This window comes from Spermophilus citellus (genome assembly GCF_964194105.1).
Source record: "Spermophilus citellus genome assembly, chromosome: 3".
Taxonomy (NCBI): Eukaryota; Metazoa; Chordata; class Mammalia; order Rodentia; family Sciuridae; genus Spermophilus; species Spermophilus citellus.
In genome coordinates, this window is record NC_138184.1 from 137623826 (window position 1) to 137647019 (window position 23194).

General features: G+C 35.5%; 1 protein-coding gene across 2 annotated transcripts in view; it reads left to right on the forward strand.

The window, feature by feature from the left end:
- DPY19L1 (dpy-19 like C-mannosyltransferase 1) overlaps nt 1–23194 on the forward strand; it is a 109165-nt gene that overhangs the window by 34063 nt on the left and 51908 nt on the right. For both annotated transcript variants that reach the window (XM_081284687.1, XM_081284686.1), the window contains exon 7: nt 19437–19494. In XM_081284687.1, coding sequence (XP_081140813.1) covers nt 19437–19494 — 58 coding nt within the window. The remainder of the gene's footprint in view (nt 1–19436; nt 19495–23194) is intronic.

The window sequence follows — 23194 nt, forward strand, 5'->3', positions numbered from 1 at the left end:
CTCTTTTCTTCCTACTCTTCCTCCCTGCTCTGTTCATACTTGCTCTCATTATATCAAAGAAGACATTTGGTATCTGTTTTTTAGGGTTTGGCTAGCTTCACTAAGCATAATCTGCTCTAATGCCATCCATTTCCCTGAAAATTCTATGATTTTGTCATTTTTTATTGCTGCATAGTACTCCATTGTGTATAGATGCCACATTTTTTTTTTATCCATTCGTCTATTAAAGGGCATCTGGGTTGGTTCCACAGTCTAGCTATTGTGAATTGTGCTGCTATGAACATCGATGTGGCAGTGTCCCTGTAGCATGCTCTTTTAAGGTCTTCAGGGAATAGTCCGAGAAGGGCAATAGCAGGGTCAAATGGTGGTTCCATTCCCAGCTTTCCCATGAATCTCCAAACTGCTTTCCAAATTGGCCGCACCAATTTGCAGTCCCACCAGCAATGTACAAGTGTACCCTTTTCTCCACATCCTCGCCAGCACTTGTTGTTGTTTGAATTCATAGTGGCTGCCAATCTTACTGGAGTGAGATGGTATCTTAGGGTGGTTTTGATTTGCATTTCTCTGACTGCTAGAGATGGAGAGCATTTTTTCATGTACTTGTTGATTGATTGTATATCCTCCTCTGAGAAGTGTCTGTTCAGGTCCTTGGCCCATTTGTTGATTGGGTTATTTGTTATCTTATTGTCTAGTTTTTTGAGTTCTTTGTATACTCTGGATATTAGGGCTCTATCTGAAGTGTGAGGAGTAAAAATTCGTTCCCAGGATGTAGGCTCCCTATTTACCTCTCTTATTGTTTCTTTTGCTGACAAAAAACTTTTAAGTTTAATTAAGTCCCATTTGTTGATTCTAGTTGTTAACTCTTGTGCTATGGGTGTCCTATTAAGGAATTTGGAGCCCGACCCCACAATCTGTAGATCTGAGCCAACTTTATCTTCTATCAGACGCAGAGTTTCTGATTTGATATCAAGCTCCTTGATCCATTTTGAGTTAACTTTTGTGCATGGCGAGAGAAAGGGATTCAGTTTCATTTTGTTGCATATGGATTTCCACTTTTCCCAACACCATTTGTTGAAGATGCTATCCTTCCTCCATTGCATGCTTATAGCCCCTTTATCAAATATAAGATAGTTGTAACTTTGTGGGTTAGTCTCTGTGTCCTCTATTTTATACCATTGGTCCACCCGCCTGTTTTGGTACCAGTACCATGCTGTTTTTGTCACTATTGCTCTGTAATATAGTTTGAAATCTGGTATCGCTATACCGCCTGATTCACTCTTTCTGCTTAGAATTGCTTTTGCTATTCTGGGTCTTTTATTTTTCCATATGAATTTCATGATTGCTTTATCTATTTCTACAAGAAATGCCGTTGGGATTTTGATTGGCATTGCATTAAATCTATAAAGAACTTTTGGTAATATCGCCATTTTGATGATGTTTGTTCTGCCTATCCATGAACAGGGTATATTTTTCCATCTTCTAAGATCTTCTTCTACTTCTCTCTTTAGGGTTCTGTAGTTTTCATTGTATAAATCTTTCACCTCTTTTGTTAGGTTGATTCCCAAGTATCTTATTTTTTTTGAGGATATTGTGAATGGAGTGTTTTTCCTCATTTCCATTTCAGAAGTTTTGTTGCTGATATACAGAAATGCCTTTGATTTATGCGTGTTGATTTTATATCCTGCCACTTTGCTGAATTCATTTATTAGTTCTAGTAGTTTCTTTGTAGACCCTTTTGGGTCTTCTAGGTATAGAATCATGTCATCTGCAAATAGTGATAATTTAAGTTCTTCTTTTCCAATTTTTATGCCTTTAATTTCTTTCGTCTGTCTAATTGCTCTGGCCAGTGTTTCGAGAACTATATTGAATAGAAGTGGAGATAGAGGGCATCCCTGTCTTGTTCCGGATTTTAGAGGGAATGCCTTCAACTTTTGTCCATTCAGAATGATGCTAGCCTGAGGCTTAGCATAGATAGCTTTTACAATGTCAAGGTAAGTTCCTGTTATCCCTAGTTTTTCTAATGTTTTGAACATAAAGGCATGCTGTACTTTGTCGAATGCTTTCTCTGCATCTATCGAGATGATCATATGGTTCTTATCTTTAAGTCTATTGATGTGGTGAATAACATTTATTGATTTCCGTATGTTGAACCATCCTTGCATCCCAGGGATGAATCCTACTTGATCATGGTGCACAATTTTTTTGATGTGTTTTTGTATTCGATTCGCCAGAATTTTATTGAGGATTTTTGCATCTAGGTTCATTAGAGATATTGGTCTGTAGTTTTCTTTCTTTGAGGTGTCTTTGTCTGGTTTCGGGATCAGGGTGATGTTGGCCTCATAGAATGAATTTGGAAGAGCTCCCTCTTTTTCTATTTCCTGAAATAACTTGAAAAGTATTGGTATTAATTCTTCTTTAAAGGTTTTGTAAAACTCCGCTGTATACCCATCCGGTCCTGGGCTTTTCTTGGTTGGTAGTCTTTTGATGGCTTCTTCAATTTCATCTATTGATATTGGTCTGTTCAGATTGTCTATATCCTCCTGACTCAGTCTGGGCAAATCATATGACTTAAGAAATTTATCGATGTCTTCACTATCCTCTATTTTATTGGAATATAGATTTTCAAAATAATTTCTAATTGTCTTCTGTATTTCTGTAGCATCTGTTGTAATATTGCCTTTTTCATCCCGTATGTTAGTAATTTGAGTTCTCTCTCTTCTTCTCTTCGTTAGCATGGCTAAAGGTCTGTCGATCTTATTTATTTTTTCGAAGAACCAACTTTTAGTTTTGTTAATTTTTTCAATAGTTTCTTTTGTTTCAATTTCATTAATTTCCGCTCTGATTTTAATTATTTCTTGCCTTCTGCTACATTTGCTGTTGTTTTGCTCTTCCTTTTCTAGGGCTTTCAGTTGGAGTGTGAGCTCATTTATTTGTTGGTTTCTTCTTTTTTTGAGGAATGACCACCAGGCGATGAACTTTCCTCTTAAAACTGCTTTCATTGTGTCCCATAGATTCCGATATGTTGTGTCTGTATTTTCGTTTATCTCTAAGAATTTTTTGATTTCCTCCTTTATGTCTTCTGTAACCCATTGATCATTCAGTAACATATTGTTCATTTTCCATGTGATGTAGGATTTTTCCTTCCTTCTTTTATCCTTGATTTCCAGTTTCATTCCATTATGATCAGATAAAATGCATGGTATTATCCCCACCCCTTTATATTTACTGAGGTTTGCCCTATGGCATAATATATGGTCTATTTTTGAGAAGGATCCATGTGCTGCTGAGAAGAAAGTATATCCATTTGATGATGGTTGATATATTTTATATAAGTCAGTTAAGTCTAGGTTATTGATTGTGGTATTGAGTTCTATAGTTTCTTTATTTAACTTTTGTTTGGAGGATCTGTCCAATGGTGAGAGAGGTGTGTTGAAGTCTCCCATAATTATTGTGTTGTGGTCTATTTGATTCTTGAATTTGAGGAGAATTTGTTTTGTGAATGTCGCAGCACCATTGTTTGGTGCGTAAATATTGATAATTGTTATGTCTTGTTGGTGAATGGTTCCTTTTAACAGTATATAATGACCTTCTTTATCCCTTTTGATTAACTTAGTCTTGAAGTCGATTTTATTCGATATGAGGATGGCCACCCCTGCTTGCTTACGAGGACCATGTGCGTGGTATATTTTTTCCCATCCTTTCACCTTCAGCCTGTGTATGTCTTTTCCAATCAGATGTGTCTCCTGGAGGCAGCATATTGTTGGATTTGTTTTTTTAATCCATGATACCAGCCTATGTCGCTTTATTGGAGAGTTTAAGCCATTAACATTCAGAGTTACTATTGATATGTGGTTTGAACTTCCATCCATGTTTAATTGTTTATCCTTTTTTTTTAAAAAAAAAAAAAAATTAGTTTGTCTCTCCATGATTGTCTTTCCCCTTGCCCTCTGTCTTTACTGCGGCACTTCCCACTGATGGTTTTGGTTATTGTTTTTCATTTCTTCCTCGTGTAGTGTTTTGCTCAAAATGCTTTGCAATGCTGGTTTTCTGGCTGCAAATTCTTTTAACTTTTGTTTATCATGAAAGATTTTTATTTCGTTGTCATACCTGAAGCTTAATTTTGCTGGATACAGAATTCTTGGTTGGCATCCATTGTCTTTCAGTGTTTGAAATACATTGTTCCATGACCTTCTTGCTTTCAGTGTCTGTGATGAAAAATCCGTTGTTAACCTTATTGGTTTACCCCTGAATGTAATCTGTCTCCTTTCTCTTGTAGCTTTTAATATTTTCTCTTTGTTCTGTATATTGGATATCTTCATAACAATGTGTCTTGGCGTTGGTCTACTGTGATTTTGTGTGCTCGGTGTCCTGTATGCATCTTCAATTTGTATATCTGTTTCCTTTTTTATTTCTGGAAAGTTTTCTGTAATTATTTCCTTCAGTAAGTTTCTCATTCCCTTGGTTTGAATCTCTGTACCTTCTTCTATCCCGATGACTCGCAAGTTCGGTTTCTTAATGTTATCCCATAATTCTTGGATGTTTTTCTCGTGATTTTTTACCAGCCTTTCTGAGTTGGCTAGACTCTTTTCAAGATGGTGTATTTTGTCTTCATTATCTGATGTTCTGGTTTCTACTTGCTCCACTCTGTTAGTGATACTCTCAATTGAGTTTTTAATTTGGTTTATCGTTTCCTTCATTTCTAGAATTATTGTTTGATTATTTTTTATAGACTCTATCTCCTGATAAAGATGCTTAACTTCTTCTTTTATCTGTTTGTGAAATGCATTCTCAATGTGTTCTTTCGCTGCTTGAATTTGCTGTCTTGTATCCTCTTTAAGGTTCCATTCCATCTGTCTTAGGTGTTCCTTGAGTTCTTTATATGACCATTTTTCTGATGACTCTAGGTCCTCCTGAATATTTAGGCTGTCCTGCGTTGTTTGTACTCCTTTTCTTCCTTGTTTTTTGAAGCTGCTCATGTTGTTTCTTGTTCTGTTTGAGTGCTGAGTTACTGTTTACTCCTATAAATTAGTTTGATGCTTGGGAGGAAAGGTATTTGAAGGGAAGGGAAGAAGTCTCTAAAGAGAATGAGAGTAGGCAGGTAGAATTCAAGAAAAAAGGGGGGATAAGAAAAATGAGAAGACTAAAGAAGAAAAAGAATAGGAACTAAAAAAGAAAAAGATTTAAAAAAAATAATAATAATAATTAAAAAAATTTAAGTTAAAATTAGTAGAAAAAAAATTTAAAAAATATTTTGTAAAAAAAATTAATAAAACAACAAGAAAGAAAAAAATGAAAATGAAAGAAAAATCTAAATCAAAAAAAAAAAAAAGGAGAAAAGAAAAAGAAAAAAAAACCTAATAACTGCAGTCTTAGAGTTTGATTAACTTCTCTTCCAGTAGATGGCGCTGTGCCCACCAGGTCAAGTTTCTCCTGTCAATACGCGGGAACCAATCACTGTGCAGCAGCTCCTCCCAGACTGGGCGAGTCTCCAATCCTGAGTGTCTAGGGCCTCCTCTTGTGTCTAGTCACTTCCCACTTTTTCTCTAGCCAGGCCCCTCTCACCACAATACTGGCTACACGCCAAGTCTGCTGCCAAGTCTGCTGCTCCCGGGAGCCCTGTTTTCATGAACGACTGGGCACACTCTTCCAGTTTGCCATTCCCTCAGACCCTAAGCTTGTAGAGTTTGGGGCTGAGAATCCTCAGCGGCTTTTACTTGCCCTCTGGTATCCACTTCCCGTAGGTGGTGCAAGAGGCCTCAGCAATCAGCCCAGGTGGGAGCGGTATTTCCGCTTGCGAGACCCGCACCACCTCTGATTCCCTCGGGCTGGCTGAAGCACTCACAAGAGAGCTGGGAGGTGCCCTTAGGGGAGAGCTGGGAGGGGCTCTTAGAGTTTTCCCGATGTGTGGAGAGGCAAGGCTATGGGATCACACACCTGTTTCAACAAAGTTATCTCCGCAGCAGTCTGATGACACGGTTTCCCTTTGCCGGGAGACTAATTCTACGGGTGGGTCCTTCTCTCCCAAGCCCCGTTTCAAACCTGTGGCCACTACTTATGAAGGCTCGGTAGGCATTTACCTTCGTAGGATGAGAAGGGCTGACCCGTTGTTTCAGCGGGATGAATTAATGCCGAGTCATAGCTGTTTGTCTGCGGGAAGCAGGTGACCGGGAGTTTGAATTCAGCGGGCCAGAGCTCAGTGCGTGTTCTCGGATCACTTGGATTTTAAATTGTCGCTCATCTTATCAGCTGTTTCATATAATTCGGCAGCTCAATCGCGTGGTGAAGCGTCTGCTCTGTGGTGCTTTGTGGGAGGCGGCGGCAGCGGCAGCGGCAGCGGCCTTCGGGACCCCCGGGGAGGGGGTGCGGGTTGGGGGAGGGGAGGCGGCGCCTCAGGCCACGCGGTCCGGGTACCGGACACGCAGGAGAGTGGGCGGGGTGGGGGAAAGAAGTTGAGATCTAAATTTAGAGACTGAGCTTGGGAGGAGAGACGGCTGGGGAGAAAGAAGCAAGGTGGAAAGGCGGAGAGGAGAAGGGGAGGGAGAAGGAGAAGGGGTTGATGGAGCCGGGCGGCTCGGGCTGCAGCCTTACTGCTCGCGCTGAAGTCCTGCTGTACTCTTTCCTTGCTTTTCTTGATAATTTCCCACCTTCATCTATATCTATATCTGTATCCTTAAATAATGGCATACTGTTTGGTTTTGAAAAACTGAATATCAAACACAAAAAGCTGAACTTTGAGAGGAAACTGGGCTTCCAGGGATTTAGAGAAATTACTGACTCCATCTGTTGCATCCTCCTACCCCAGTTAAGGGTCACAACTAGAGGGTCATCTCACTGTTAAGAGAGCCCTAAAAAGGCTTTGGAAGTCTTATGGATCTTGTAATGAGGACAGGGGAATGGGCGAAGGATTAGGAGTGGAAAAGGATCAAGTGTTAAGTCTGAAAGTGGGGAAAAGTGTCTTAAAACTTCTCTGCTCACTTTGTAGGAGACGTCTAAAAAGGACCTCTGTCCAAGACCTTAAATAAAGGCACCAGGCCAAGATCATGACTAGCCAGAGGGGCCCAAGTCCTAGACTGTAACTCCCTCTGAAAGACTGCAGTACTCTGACTGTGCACCAAGTCTGGTGTGAGGAGGCCAGCTGTGAGAAATCACATGCAGGCATTTAACCAGTAGCTCAACTCCTCAGGACATCAGTGGGCAAGGTCATGAGCCAGTCCTGAGGTAAATGTAAGATTCAGTTTTGGGGGCATCTGGCAGAAATTTAGAGTGGTATGGAATGTCCAGCAGAAATATCGTTGATGGAGGAGCAACCCTGTTATTAAATTCACCACCATATACTTTAGCTCTGAGGAGCACATCAGCAAAGAACAACTTTTGTGAGGGAAATGAGTGTCTTTAGCTGATGGGATTTGGGGCATGGATCAGTATTTGGTCCAGGACTGTCTGTGTAATGTGGTTTGTACACATTTATCCTCTTGGCAATTTCCTTAACCATTTGTGTTAGTTTTCCATCACTGTAACAAAATACCTGAGATAAACAACTGAAAAAGAGGAAAGATTTATTTTGGCCCAGAGTTTCAGAGGTTTCAGTTCATGATCAGCTGGTTCTGTTGCTTTGGGTCTGTGATGAAGCACAACATGAGAGCAGGGGGCATGCAACGTAGCAAAACTGCTCATCTTATGGTGACTGGCAAGCAAGGATAGGGAAGGTTCCAGGGTCCCAATATTCCCTTAAAATCATGCTTTCAGTGACTGGACTTCCTTCCACTAGGCTTCATATCCTAACATTTGTACCATCCCCTAACAGCAGCACAAGCTGGAGAACAAGAGTTCAGCATATGGTCATTGGGGGACAATTAAGATCCAAACCATAGAACTATGCCATTGGGATTTCCTTTGCTGCTTTCTTTTCCTGGATTCCTGTGCTGTTCCTGTTTTATTATTTTTTTCTTGATTAGAGTACTTTTTCTAGTAGCTCTTAAGAGTGGGTAGATAAATAAGAATTTGTATATTTTGATATATTTGAAAATGTTTGTATTTTGCCTTCCTATTTGATTATTTGGTTGAATATTCATCTCTAGATTTGAGAACACTTTCCTTGAGAATTTTGAAGGTGTTCTTTATTGTTGTTTTGCTTAAGATGGTGCTATCCAGACATTAATGTTATTTAGATTTCTAAAACCTTTGTATGTGGCGTTTTCTCTTTCCTTTTTCTGGAATATTATAGAATCTTCTCTTTGTTTTGAAATTTCACAACAGTATGTCTTGGTATAGATCTGCTTTCATTTATCTTAGACATTGGATTAGTTTTAGTCTTGTCAGTATGTCCTTAATTTCTGAGAAATTTTCTTGGATTGTTTTTTTAATTTATTGTTTTTCTCTTTCATGAGTTACATTATTTGACTATTTCACTTCCTATTTCCCAATTCTCTAGTTTTTACATATTTTTTCACTTTTAATATCTTTTATTTTGTTCTGTATTCCAGAAAATTTTATCTAGTATAACTTATTTTTTCAACACTACTATTGCATTTTCAATTCTTTGGGAATGCTTTAATTTACAAGAATTATTTATTCTATGAACATTTCTTTTTTTAAAAAAAAGTTGTACTTATTTTTGTTTCATGGACTAATTTCTTTTTGAGGGTATTATTGCTTTTTGTTGTTGTTGTTGTTTTGTTTTTGTTTTTTTCCTGTCTGGGTGATCTTGGCATCTCCTAGTTGCTTTTTTAAATATATTTTGATCTCTATTTTTCATGTTAGGAGCCTTAGATAGCTGGCAGCGGTAGGTTTTTGTGATTAAAATTGTATGGTAGAACTTGTTAATGTTGAATTTTTATATAATTTGAATATGATGTGAGAAGAATTTGAAGTGTCCACCAGTTCTTTGGTTTACCTTTTGATATAAAAGAAAATATATTGTAACAAATATCTTTTAGGATTGTAACAGAATCCTAAAAGGTTAACTGAAATGGGACATTATGGAAGAATTTTTTAAAAATGATTAGGTAGGAGGGAAAAAGACATAAATGAGTTTAGAAGACACCATTTTCTATCTAAGAATGAAATAGTGGTTGCAAAGTAATTGGAAGAATATCTGCTTTCAGAAAATAATGTTTGATTGAATAAAGTGAATGAATTTATAAGTTAATGAGGGAAAAACTTAGCTCGTTGTTGCCGTATATAAAAGGCACGATAAAATAGGTTATTATCTTTCATATAAACTTTACCAGTATTTACCAATTTAGGAAAAATTTTCCAGTGGACTCCATCTTGAGGTTTTCTTTCTTCATATTCTGATCTTTACTGATACTATTTTTGTATGGAAGAATTACATATTTAAGACATTATTTGCAAGCCTTTAGTCTAAGCTCCTTATGATCATAAACTCAATCCTATGATAACCTATGAAATAGGAAAACCATTTTATGGATGAGGAAGCTGAAGCATAGGATGTCAAGTAACTTTTCCAAGGTTACAGAACTACTCAGTTTCAGTTAGGATTTGAACACAGATAGGGGCTCCGGAGTTTGTGTTCTGCTATCTGCAGAACTGTTACTTCTGTAGAAATTAAACTGTCTATAGCTTTAGTTAATTTGTATTTAAAGACCTCAAATATGAAGAAGAAATGGTTTATGCCTATTCCAAAAAGAGGTATTTATGTTTTATTAAAAAGTTTCAGCTAAAATAATTTAATAGTGGTACTTAGAAGAATATAGGCTTTCCATTTTCCTCTCTGTAGTATTTCATTTCCCGAGGATACTAGGATTTTGCTGTTCTTATGCCAGTACTTGTTGTGTATATTATATATATTTTGGTTTGATACCTAGAAGTTTATTCTTTCTAATGTTGTCATTTATTAGGATCCGATTTTTAACTTTTTTTTAAACTATCACATGATTTTATAATATTTTTAATAGTTTCCTCATCAGTTAATTTTTCTAGAATCACTCTGTTGACTTTTTAACTAAAATGGAAAGATAACATACTGTATATGGCATTTTCTGTTTCCTTAAGTGTTTATTTTTGTGATTGCACATCTCCACCCAATTCATCATCCTCCATATATAATTGTGCCTGTAACTTCCTAGTTTTGGATGATTCGAATCAGTCTGTTCCTTGGAAAGTTTCTTTTCCAATAGTTTTCGAGCTAAAGTAAATGAGATTTACTATTTCATTTATTTTAGTAATTAGTAAGAATATCTGTTTTAGTGTTATCTGGAACATTTTTATGATTTTGTTCTTGTAGATATTTGTCTGACAAATATCAACAGGTCTCCAAATGAGTTTATTGGACAGTTTTCTTTCTATTAATGTGCCATATAACTGGATATGATATTTCTTACAGATTGAATATTACTTTCATAATACTTGGGTCTAGAAGTGTTTTGAATTTTGAGATTTTGGAATATTTTTGGGCTTTCTTTTTGTGTGTATATTTATATAAAAAATGAGATGTCTAGGGAATGGAACTGAAATCTAAACATGAAATTCATTTGTATCTCATTATGTCACACAGCCTAAATCTGATGCAGTATTTTTAATAATTTTGTGCATATAACAAAGTTTATGTACTTTGAACCATCAGACTTGCTTGCAGCATCATGTTAATACTCAAAAAGTTTCAGATTTTGGAGCATTTTGAAATTCAGCTTTTCAGAATTAATTTCATATTTACAGATGCTCTATCTGTAGTACATTTAAAAAATTATTTTTCATTATTTTGTGTGTACACACATATCTTTTGGTATTATTTGACCTTTTTAATGATAAAACACAGCAATAGTCCCTTGCCCCATCTGTTTCCTCACCCCACTCATCCCTTTGTCTAGCAAAAACCACTTTTAAATCTGTGAAGCCTCTAGAGTTCTAACACGTAAACTAGTAGTAACAGTTATCATCATTATGACTCTATGAACACCGGTCACTGCTAATAGGTCATATAGGGCAAATAATTTTTATTTAGTAACTTAACATTTTTCCTTTTTGCCTAATATTTAGTTTTGCTTAGTTTTCTATATACTGATAATTCCTCACCAGTTCTACAGTTGAACTATTAAACACTCACATTTTACTTTGCCATATGTATAAAATCCATTATTTCATTTCCCCAACATGGAGTCCCGGGGCTTTCCCTTCTGGAGCCCTTTGTCTTCTGGTTCCATCCTACGCGACTGGCCCTTCTCTAAGCTTGCTGTATTCTGTATTCTGGAAGTTTTGTTCACCACTCTCCTGAGAATTTCCTTTTTCTCTTGTCTGATTCATTGCTGCTTGGGATTTTGCATTTGGAACCCCATTTAGGACCCCATTTTGGCCTCTTGTTTATTTTTTCATTTTGGAGGGTCTCATTCCCAAGTAACAGTATGAATAGAGGTCACTTTAAAACACACACATGTTGCATGTTGAACATTCTTTATGTCACTTTTATTCTTGATTACTGGTTTGCCTGGTTATGGAATTTTATTTTTCTTCCAACTTTTTTTTCTTGTTGTTGTTACTGGGGATTGAACTCAGGGGCACTCGACCACTTTGTCACATATCCAGCCCTATTTTGTATTCCATTTAGAGACAGGGTCTCACTGAGTAGCTTAATGCCTTGCTTTTGCTGAGGTTGGCTTTGAATTCTCCATCTGTCTCAGCCCCCCAGGCTGCTGGGATTATAGGCTTGCATGCGCTACAGCCCTGGCTCCTCCAACTTTGGAAGACTGTTTCATTGTCTTTAGAGATTCATTTTGGCTTTTCAAAGGTCTGATGTTCTTCTGCCATTTGTTCCTTTTGTTTGTGGCCTTGTTTTTCTCTTTGGAAGCTTTTAGGTTCATATTTTTATATTTGTTGTTGTGCAAGTTTGTGATGTGAATAGATAATGTTTCATCCTTTTCCTTGGATACTTTGGGCTCTCCCTGTCTGGGCATGTACATACTTCATTTTGGAGAACACTACTTCTATTATTATTTCTCTTATATGATTTTTTCCTTCTCCATTTTTTTTTCAAAATCCTATTGTCTGGACATTGAAATTTTTGGATTAAAATCTAATTTTCTTTGGAGTTTTGTTCTTCATTTTGTCTGTTAGGCTTTATGGTCCATTTTGTGAAAGTTCCAACTTTCCCAAAGAATCTTGGGTTTAAACATTTCTTCTGCATCCTAGGTAGTCTCTGGCTCCCCCTTGAATTTGTGTTATTTTCTGGTTTTCACGTTGAAAGCTTCCTATAGCCTGGTAATCCTTAGCTTGACATTTCTATTTTAGAATGAGGGAGCTTTTAAGGGGTGGGTGGAAGGTAAGGTAGACAGGACTTCTTAACTGGTGGGCTTTATTATAGAAGATCAGACTGTAAAGTACTTTGTGGGGGGAAACCCAGGCCCCTTTCATCTTATAACTTCAGCAGCCTTTGTTTATGGTCAGCAGATAGACAAAGTTGAGGGGGCACTTGAGATTCTTGTTTATCTCTGTGGGGAAGTGACACTTGGATAATTAATGTCTCTATACCCACTTATGGGACATTTACGTATGTGAGGGCCTGAGTCCAACTCCTGAGGCAGGGTCCAGAGTTCCCTCCTCTTCCTCTCCCATTTCCTCTCATGCACAGAGAGAGGTTTTTTTTTTTTTTTTTTTTTTTTTTCCAAGAACATTCTAAAGATCTTTACTATTCCTCTTGATTTCATGTCTGAAGCTCAGTATCCCTGTGGCTACTCAGATCTACCCCAGTCTCTGTTCCTCTCCATTTGAATGTTTACCATCCTCTGTCTCTGTTGAGTGCTTTGAGTGTTTTTGCTTCTCAGCTTTTCTAGTCAGCAGAAGATACCTTTTCTTCTACATATGGACCCACCAATCATAGAAAATACTGTGTTCATCTTCTAATTTTCTGTTCTTCTATTTTATTTATTTATTTATTTATTTATTTATTTATTTGGTCTTTGGAGGTTCAGAGTGGCTCTTTTTATACTAGAGAGAATCTTTTTGAAACTACTTTATTTCTAGAGGAGTTATAGTAGTTCTGAGGACCTAGAAAATTAGTCTGTATGTCAAAGTCCCCTTTGTTTCTCTTTACAACTAAAGTGAATAATCATTGTAACTAATTTTTCTATTCTTTTCATCATCCAACCAAACTTACCTATGAAGTTATTCAGTCTTCTTTTTAGACTTTGTGAAAAAATATAACAGCTTTTTATTTCAATTCTTTAATCCCCTGCTATCCCTCACCTGTGAATTCTTTTATGCCTGTTTTGTTTCCATTGTTGTATTTGATTTTTTTGTAGTTTCATAATGACTATACTTTTTTTTGAATAATGTTTCTTTTTTAATATTTAATTGATTTTATTTTTTTTCATTATCTAACTTTTTTAAAAATTCAAACTCTTACTGTTTATATAGATGGGGTTTTTGGCTAAAAGTGTATCTTAAATATGCTGTGAATTACACCATCTCAAACTTTTCCAGCTGCTGTTTTTTTGAATGTTCTATTAACTTGGCCTGCTATCACATCCATGATCAAACCCATTTGGTCTAACAGTTGTATATGAATATTTAAAAGATAAGTATTTCTTTTAGTATGCATAAATTGATGAAAGTTATTGGTTGAAAATATTGGCATCTTTTCCCTAAAAACCTGTCCCGCATTATGTTTTCACCATCCTAGCAAATGACGTTTCTGTCTACACTAATGGATATTAGTCTGACCACTGGGAGATATTTGTGGCTTCCCTATCCATACCTCTGCAATCCAAGTACTCACAAAATCTTTTTTCTTTCTTTAGAACATCTCTGGAGTCTTCTCACTTTTCTGTTTGTGTCACTGTCACTTGAAGACACTTAAGCATCATCTCACTAGAATTGTCTGTGCTTCCCCACCAGCCTTGTCCCTCACTATGCTGTTTTGCATACTAAAATCTATGGGATTCTTTTTCTTTTTCTTTTCTTTTTTTTCACTTGAGTAACTACAACAAGGACAGGGCAGCTAGAGCACAGAGCTTGGGTAGGAGCAAGAATCATGAAAGGATTGTGGAGGAGTAGTAGGGCTAGACCCTGCAAGGCATTTTAGACATATTTTGGTGTTTGAATTTGACCCTGAGAGAAATGGGATAATAGTGAAAGGTGGGATCGATTGAATTTGTTTGCTTTTAAAGATCGTAGAAAATACACTGTGGAGGGAGCAGGCCTAGAAACAGGGAGGCCGCAAGGGAAGCTGTTGAGGCATCCAGGTGGAAGAGGAGGTCAGCCTGGGCTAATATGTGGAGTAGGTTGCAGAGAAGTGATAGACTCAGATATTAGACAGTAGAGTTGGGAGGAGATTTCAGGGAACCATCTGAAGGCAGTGATATTTCCAGTAGAAGGAAAAGGAAGGATCTGAAAGCCTGAGTAGGTTGTTGTTCACAGTGGAATGAAGTCACTGGAGGGCACAAAGGAAAAAACTGCTTGGGAGTCAAGTGGTGACATGGTTGATAGATAGAGGCTCCACTGACCACAAGGTGCTTACTGTGAATGGGAGCCTATATCTGAACCAGTGTTCAAGAACAGTAGTGACATGAGGCATGGAGTGTTTGATGGCAAGGTTCTAAAACAATGAATGCTAATAGTGCTTGATTGAATGGTATTTATGTATTTGTTTACCTCTCAGATACATTTGAATCTCTGCTATGGGCAAAGCTCAGTACTAAGTACCATGTCAACCTCAAAGAATTGGGAAGTTCACAATAATGTAAATAAAATACTTTTTTTCTTAATGCCATCGAAGAGATAAAGGCATTAATTAATTGCTTGTAATAGGCTGGAGAGGTCCACATAAAGAACTTTATTAATGCTTCTTAATTCTCATTTTCTTTCCTCGTCTTTACTTTCTGTCTTGTCTTTGTGTATCAGTGAATTCCCACTGTTGTAGGTAGGTATATGGGAAGGTTCTCATCTGTGAGGCAGGCCTGCCCGATGTTTCATCATCAGGCTGGAAAGGGTCAAAGCCTTCTCAAACCTGAGATTGGATATTTGATTATTCAAATAATTTGTTATTTCCAAATTATCCTTTCATTCTCTTAGTTATATAAGAAGAAAACTTAGTTATTTAGTATAGTTTTGAATTAATTATGATAGCTTTTTTAACCTTTTCAGTTGTTGAATTTTGTATGTTTCATCATTCTTAATATGAATACAGCCAAAAATCTCAGTGATTAATAAAGCCCATCAAAATTTGATCATTGATTTGAAACTTTACGAATCAGTAGGGATAGGAAAGAAGAGAATCATAGAATTATTAAATTTTAATACTGGAAAGAATTTTGAAGATTTAAAAATACTTTTCTAAATCTTAAAATTTTAAAAACTATTTGAATCAAAATATTTACATTTTAAAAAAGAAAGTATTTTTAATTTTTAATATGTCTGTATTTTATATAAGGAAATTGAGGCTCAAAAAATGAATGAGAAGTATGAGTAAATGTGGTAAATATTTAGCAAGCTTAGAAGTGTTTTAATAATTACATAACAGGAGCTTGCTTTTTTTCCTGACAGTTTTGGTGGTAATATTGCAAAAGAAATTTTTTTTTTTTTAACCACTAGGGAATGCTGAAATGTCAACTGATCAACTGTAATAGAAAAAGAAAAATTAAAAATTTTTAAACATTTTGATTATTTCATATTTTCTGTTTAGCAAAATGAAGTGACACATCTTTAGGTTCAAGATAAGAGGGAATTCAATGTTAAGGATGCTATTTTTGATTATTGGAAGTTAGACCATTTCATAGTGATTATAACTCAGAGTATCCTATAGAAAAACACATTTTATTCTTCCCTGCCCCTAGATTTGTGAGTATATATGTTTACCAGAAAATCTTTCTCCCTTAGTTGAGCAAAACTAAGTCTATATTCGTGGATGTACTGGATTGGAACCTATTTTTGTAATTTGTTGAGAAGCAAGCATTGTCACACTGGTTTAACCCTCAGTAGAATGTCCAGCCTCAATTCCCTGTGGGCTGTGTAGCTGTTGAGGAAGGGTGTAGGACTTCTAAGACAAACTGCATCTAGAGATTTAGTCAGGAAATTTGGATTTGTGACTTTTTCAATTTTTTTCTTCATTTTTTTGTGGTTTAAGTTGTTTTTGACTATAGTCAGAGAATGAGGTGTCTTTGTAGATGAATACTCCAGGGACATTAAAACAAACAAACAAACAAACAAATTCCCAGTATAGTCAAAAATCAGTCAATCAATCTAGTAATCTATACACAGAATTAAACTTATTGATTATCTATTTCAAATCCTTTGTTTCCTTAATTAACATAACCTGCCAAATATTGTTACAGTACTCTACTATGATCAGATTTTTATCATATTTTCCTCTGTATTTCTAGAAGTTTTAACTTTAGATGCTTGTCCACTATATTGCTTGTTCATCATAAAGCTTTTATTTAAGGAAATACAATTAAACTTAATAAGTGGAGAGAGAGATACTGGGCAACCAATGGAAAGAATTACCATCATTATAATGAACATCCTTTCTAAATTATATGTAGATTTAATGTCATTCTGGCCAGAAACTCAAAAGTTTTATTATTGTTGTTGTTTGTTTTCTTTTTCTGAAAAAGGGAACTGATTAAGATATTAATATAAAAGTAAGTTGGTGAGAACACATGGGCACTTAACCACTGAGCCACATCCCCAGCCCTATTTATGTTTTATTTTGAGACAGGGTCTCCCTAAGTTGCTTAGCCTCACTAAGTTGCTGAGGTAGGCTTTGAACTTGTGAATCTCCTCTCTCAGACTCCCAAGTCACTGGAATTACAGATGTGAGTCTCCATGCCTGGCCCTAAAAGTATTTTTTAAAAATATAAGAGTAGTTGGGGTGGGGAGATTCCTTTATTATGTGTTTAAATTACCATAATGCTGTAGTAATAAAAATAGTGACACAAAAAATACAGAATTAAGTCAATTGACTACAAAACAGATTTTATCTAGCATTATAAGACATTCATATATGATAAAGGCCATATTTCATTTCTCTGGGAATAGGCATAATTGGGTAAAATTGGGTATTTTTAAAGAGAACAAAAGTAGTGTTCTTCAGATAATAAATGAAAATGAAATAATACTTAAGAAATTTTAGGAGGCTGTATTTTTGAGATGGGGAAAACTTTCACAGATGAAGTAGGAAATGGAGATGAAATAAAGGAAAATACTGACATGTTAACTATATGAAATTTAAAATTTTCTTTCTAAAATAATACATCATAAATTATACTAAAATGTTTCATCACCCGTACGACAGCCAGAGATTTGATAACTCTCATCTTTAAATAGGAAAGCAGACAATCTATTAGAAAAATAAACAAGGTTGTGAACAGGCAGTTCAGAAAAGAAAAAAATCTGTATTATCAAAACAAAATGAAGATGCTCCATTCTAGTAGGCAGGGAAGTAAAAAATCAAAATAACAGTGAGAAAAAAGTTTTTACCTATTCTGAAGAGCAGATTTAAAAGAGTCTAAGTGTATTGGGTACTATGAAGGTGATACAGAAATGGACACCAGCGTGCCCTGTGATAAGTGGAGACTGGCATAGTGTCCTGGCCTGAACTACTTATATCTCTTTAATGTGTCCTTATTTTATGATGTATTACTCGGCCACTTTTTGTTCAACATCCTCCATTTGTTTGCCCCTTTATAACTTGTGCCAGTCCAGACTGATAACTGGTAGAAAGCTGTCACACAGTTCTCCAATTAGGGACCCTATAAAGTCTTGAGCCTCAGGTGCTCCCTTAAAGATTCAGCTACCCCTTTGCTTTCCCTAGTTACTTTTCTCCTTAAAGGCAAGTGGTATTTCTGTTCTCTGTCTTTAAATCTTTAATGCTGACACCTTTCCCTTTAGGAGCAGATGGCTGCACCTCCAGATCCATAAGGGAAAATGGAAACTCCACATACTACCTGCCACTAAACATGCAATGTTCTTCCTCTTCCTTTTCTAAGGCTAGCAGGCCCCCTGTGTTGGGGATCCCAGCCCTGTCTATCTGCCTGAGGAGAAAAGGAAGATGCCCTCCACTTTTCCTCATATGTCCCCTGATAGTACATACAGTGGCCTACAATACTCTGACCTCTGTGTGTTATACAGGTACTTGTAGATGGACAGAAAGAAAGAAAAACATTGTAGAATAATGAAAAAGCAACATGAGCTGAATTGAATAAGAACACCTCTAGAGTAAAGATGAAAGAAATGATGGAGAAAACCTAAAAGCAACCCACTCTTCTCCCCAGGCTTGGAGGAAAGTAGGGAACATTTTACTCTTACTTAAGCAAATGTTTTAGTCAACTTTTTCATTGCTGTGACCAAAAGAACTGACAAGAACAATTTTGAGGAGGACAAGTTTATTTGGGGCCCATGGTTTCAGAGGTCTCAGTCCATAGATGGCCGACTCCATTTCTCTGGGCCCAAGATGAGGCAGAACATCAAGGTAGAGGGTGTGGTGGAGCCAAGCAGCTCAGGGCATGACAATCAGGAAGCAGAGCAAGAACTCTTGCTTAGGCTCACCAGGGACAAAATAAACAGCCCAAAGGTACACCTCAGGGGGACCCTCCCCATCTCCAACTACACCCTACCTGCCTGTAGTTACCACCCAGATAATCCTTATCAGTGGGTTAATTCACTAATTATATTAAGATTCTCATGACCCAATCATTTCCCCTCTAAAGTTTCTTGCAGTATCTTTCACAGGGCTTTGAGAGATAATTCATATTTAACTATAACACCAAATCAAGATTTAGTTTTTAGAGCTGACAGACTTTACCATTGTAGTTTCTTAGCAAATTATAAACCTGAAGGTTGTACTTTGATATTTGTATTCAATTTCACTTTTCTATAAATAAGTGAGAAATAAAAATTTTATCTGGAAACTAGTGCTTCCTAGGTATGTTCTTTTCAAAACTAATTTGGGGATGCGGTTTGGGAGGAAGTGAATGAAGTCTTCAGTGTGCTGACATGCTTTGTGGATTTCTAAGAGCAGGCTGATTAGACAGTGTGGTGGTTTCCAACTGCATGACTGTTTCAGAGTTCTTTCTGCGCTTTCCCCTCTTCCCTTTCTCTAATGTATGTCATGTATCCTAAGGAAAGTAGTTTGAGAAATGTTGTAGGACATAGATAAATATGTGGTGCTGAGGGAAAAAAGGAAGAAAAATCCAACTGAAGATGCACAGTAGCATGACTATTGATCATTTTCTATTCCTTTTCAGGTTATTTGCTTTTCTGACTGTACACATTTTGAAGATAGCAAATGAGATTTTTAAAAATGAAATGTATTTTGACAAATACTTTGGAGAAATAAATTATTTTGTAAATAAGCATAAGTAAATTCTAGTGTGGCTGAAAGAGTTGTAGTTCTGAAAGATTGTCATGTTATATTATTTTAAGGTTTTATTAGGTTGCACTGGATTTCTGATATTTGAGTTGTGCTTTCTTATCCTCTTTTCCAGTGGAAGTCGATTGGGAGGCCTGGTTACAGTGTTATGCTTCTTTTTCAATCATGGAGAGGTAGGTGGTCAGAAAATGCTTTCAGAATTAACCTTGGAAATACAGCTTTCTTCCTTAAATTTCTTTAAATTTAATCTGTAGTAGCATTTTTTAAATGTTTGATCTTATTATTTTGACCCAAAATTTAAGTGGTAATATTTTATTTTAAGTTAACTTTTTATGAGCCTTATATCTTTTACATGATATTATTATTACTGGTTTGAGAAAATAGTGGATCTATAACAATTCTTTTTAAAATGATAAAAGCTCATATTTTAGGAACAATATACTTTTAATTGTCCTTTAAGGAATTTTTATTATACCTACACATTTGCAAATGTCTGTGGGCTTTCTGAATAAAAAAATAGCATTATGAAGTACAAAGATTCTGGATCAGGTTGCCTGGGTTCAGATCCTGACTATCATTTAGTAGCTGTGCTAGCTGAGCAAGTCATTTCATTTCTCTGTGCCTTTATTTCCTTTTGGCAATTGGCATAATGATATTCTAGTTTTATAGGAGGATTTTTACAGTAAGTAAATGAATTCACTTGTGTAAAATGCCAAAAGCAATGTTTGGAACATAACTGCTATGTAATTGTTAACTTGAAGTGTTATTTTTACTTATTATTACTATTATGAAAAGTTTAGTTCAAATTAAATTTTAATATAAATTCAAAGTGACAGTGACTTCTTTCCTTTAATCATATTTGTAAACAACTTTCTACTAAATATATCTCTGTTCAGAAAGGTCAGCTTGCTTTTTTTCAAGTGACTTCATCTTTTCTTAGTTTATACACTGAGTGTCTTCAGTATTTGATTGTGTGCATATTAAAAAACTCAGAAATTTTTGCCTTAACAAAGTAGGAAATATATAGCACAAATATATTAATCAAATTATTTAAAACAAGAATAAGTAATCATGCAAAGTTAATGTACTTTACTAGTGGTAGCCCACTAATATGCACTTAATTCCCTGGAATCACAGAAGTATAAAGCTGGAGTGGCCTTGTAGATGAGAAGATGCTTGACAAATGATTGCTGTGTAACATAAGTTATTTAGTGTAGTGTGAGTTTTGAGGAAAGAAAAGAATAATTTGACTTTTCCTTACTGGATGCTGTTCATTGTGATAGTATGGACTATGAAACATTTTGAAGCAAAGATTCTTTAAAAATGACCTAAGAAATGGGATATAATGGCTTAATAATAGAAGAAAGAAGCATTGTGTATTAACAACAAGATGCTGGAGGAAAGGGATTATTTAACGTTTTTGAGCCAAGATGCAGTTAGAAAGACCACTGTTTATAAGCACAAAGGTTCATTGTGTTACCCTCCATGTCAACTTCGGATTGTTAATTCCTTATCTTATGTTTGTCTTATAATTTTGATGCTCGTGTAGCAAGAACATAATTTCTTACAAAATCTTTTCAGTTTTTAACAATGGAATTCAAACTACTTAGCTGAGTTTTCAGACTGATGGATTTTCTTTTTGCTACTTTTTCAGCTAACTTGAGTTTATTTCAACATGCTTAGACATCACTTTTTTAAGAAAAGATAAATATGATTAGAATTAGAATTGTAGTCTTATTGAAATAACCAAATAAACAATTGCATTTAGATGTAATGTAGCTTTAAAAGTGACTTTTTTTGTGTGGAATATCGTCTATTTAAAAAATGATAGTGTAAACTGCAGTTTTGGGGAAAAGTGTTATTGAGTGCTCAAGTAATTGAAAACATAATTTTGAATATATTTTGGCTTTCAGATTATGAGATTTTCAGACCTTTTTTTCTGATTTTTAAAAATGTTGCCTAAAGTATGCAATTTTTATATGAATGGAAGCATTTACTCTGGTAATGCCTATTCATGTATCTAGTGAGCTTTCTTCACTAAAATTGCTTTTGGTTAATGACTAGTATCTTACTGTTATAGAAGAAATGTTTTAATCACTTGACTGAATTGCTTATGTGTCCCCCAAATAGTTGTAAATTGTTACTTGCTTTTTAGTTCTATTCCATTATTTAGTTTATCCTGTACTGGATATATGATATACTTAAAAAAATTTTTTTTTCCTCAGAGAGAAATTTTTGCCTTAACAAAGTAGGAAATATATAGCACAGATATATTAATCAAATTATTTAAAACAAAGCCTTCAAATATGAAAAGTGAAAATAAAGGGGCTATAAGTTGCCCAAAGTAATGATCAATCATATTGAGGTTATGTATTCCATAATCAATTATATAGATGTTTTTACTTATCAGGCTTCTTATGTTACTTATATAATATTTGGAAAAAAATTCTCAAAATACTTTGAACAATCTTGATGACCCTTATGTAATATTCTTTTGTAATAAATAGAAAGTAATATGCCATTATGCATTAAAATGAAAGCACTAAAAGATAAGTGATTACCTCAAGTTTGCTAAGTAGGAAGATGATTCTTTTAAAATTTTATTTTAAATTTTTATTTATTTTAATTGATGAATTATTGAGTGTATTTTTGGAGTATAGTCAAACTGTACTCCAGAGAGTCAAAACTAGTAACTATACTCCTTACCTTATCAATATTTTTATAAGAATGTTAAAAAGCTATTTTTATAGCAATTTTGAATTATACAATGCATAAACTGTGGTCACTGTTAATCTAGTTGGAACTTGGTGCTCTTTGGTTAATTTTCTCTGCTTTCCCATCCCTCTGTTTTCCCCTTGTTCCCAGCCCATTAACTTACCATTTTGTTCTTTGTTTCAATCAGTTTGATGCTTTTGGATTCCATATATATGTGAGATCATGTGGTATTTATCTTCACTTTCATTTACAGGTTTTCACATTTTGCCACATTTGCTTTCTCTCTTATACACACCCCTGCACACAGACATTTTTCTGATCCATTGGAAAATGAGTTTCAGACATGATGACATCTTACCCCCCAATACCTCAGTATCTATTGCCTGAAAGCAAGGCAAGTCTTATATAATCACAGTTTACCTTTATCATCATACTCAGGAAGTTCAATACTGAAAATTATGCAATAATAACTTATTATAGTCCATATTTATATTTCCACAGTTTTCCCAGTAAGTTCTTTTATGCTTATGTTTTGGATATAGAATCGGATTAAGATCATACATTGCATATGGTCATGATTTTATCTAGAACAGTTTATCTGAAACAGTTCTCCTGTCCTTTTCTTTTCCTTGGCATTGACGTTTTTGGGGAGTCCAGGTCTATTATTTTGTAGAAGCCCCACAAATTAGATTCGTCTTATTATTTCTCACTAATGGATTTAGATTAGATATTTTTGTGAACAACATGATGTAGATGAGGTTGTGTCTTTTTCATTGTAGTGCATGTGGAGGCATGTAAGACCAGTTTGTCCCATTATTGAGTTTACTTGGTCATATGGTTAAGATGGTGACTGTCTAGATGTATCTATTATAAGAATGTTTCTATTCCTTCTACATTGATTAAGAGGTTGTGGGTTGATACTTTGAGCCACTGAATATCCTGTTCCCTTATAACAGTTGACCACAAGGTTATACTATCCATTGATGATCCTTTCCTGAGTTAGTCCTTGCATTGACGGTTGCTAATAGTAATTTTTAATCCTTCCTTCCTTCCTTCCTTCCTTCCTTCCTTCCTTCCTTCCTTCCTTCCTTCCTTCCTTCCTTCCTTCCCTCCCTCCCTCCCTCCCTCCCTCCCACTGGGAATTGAACTTAGTGGTTC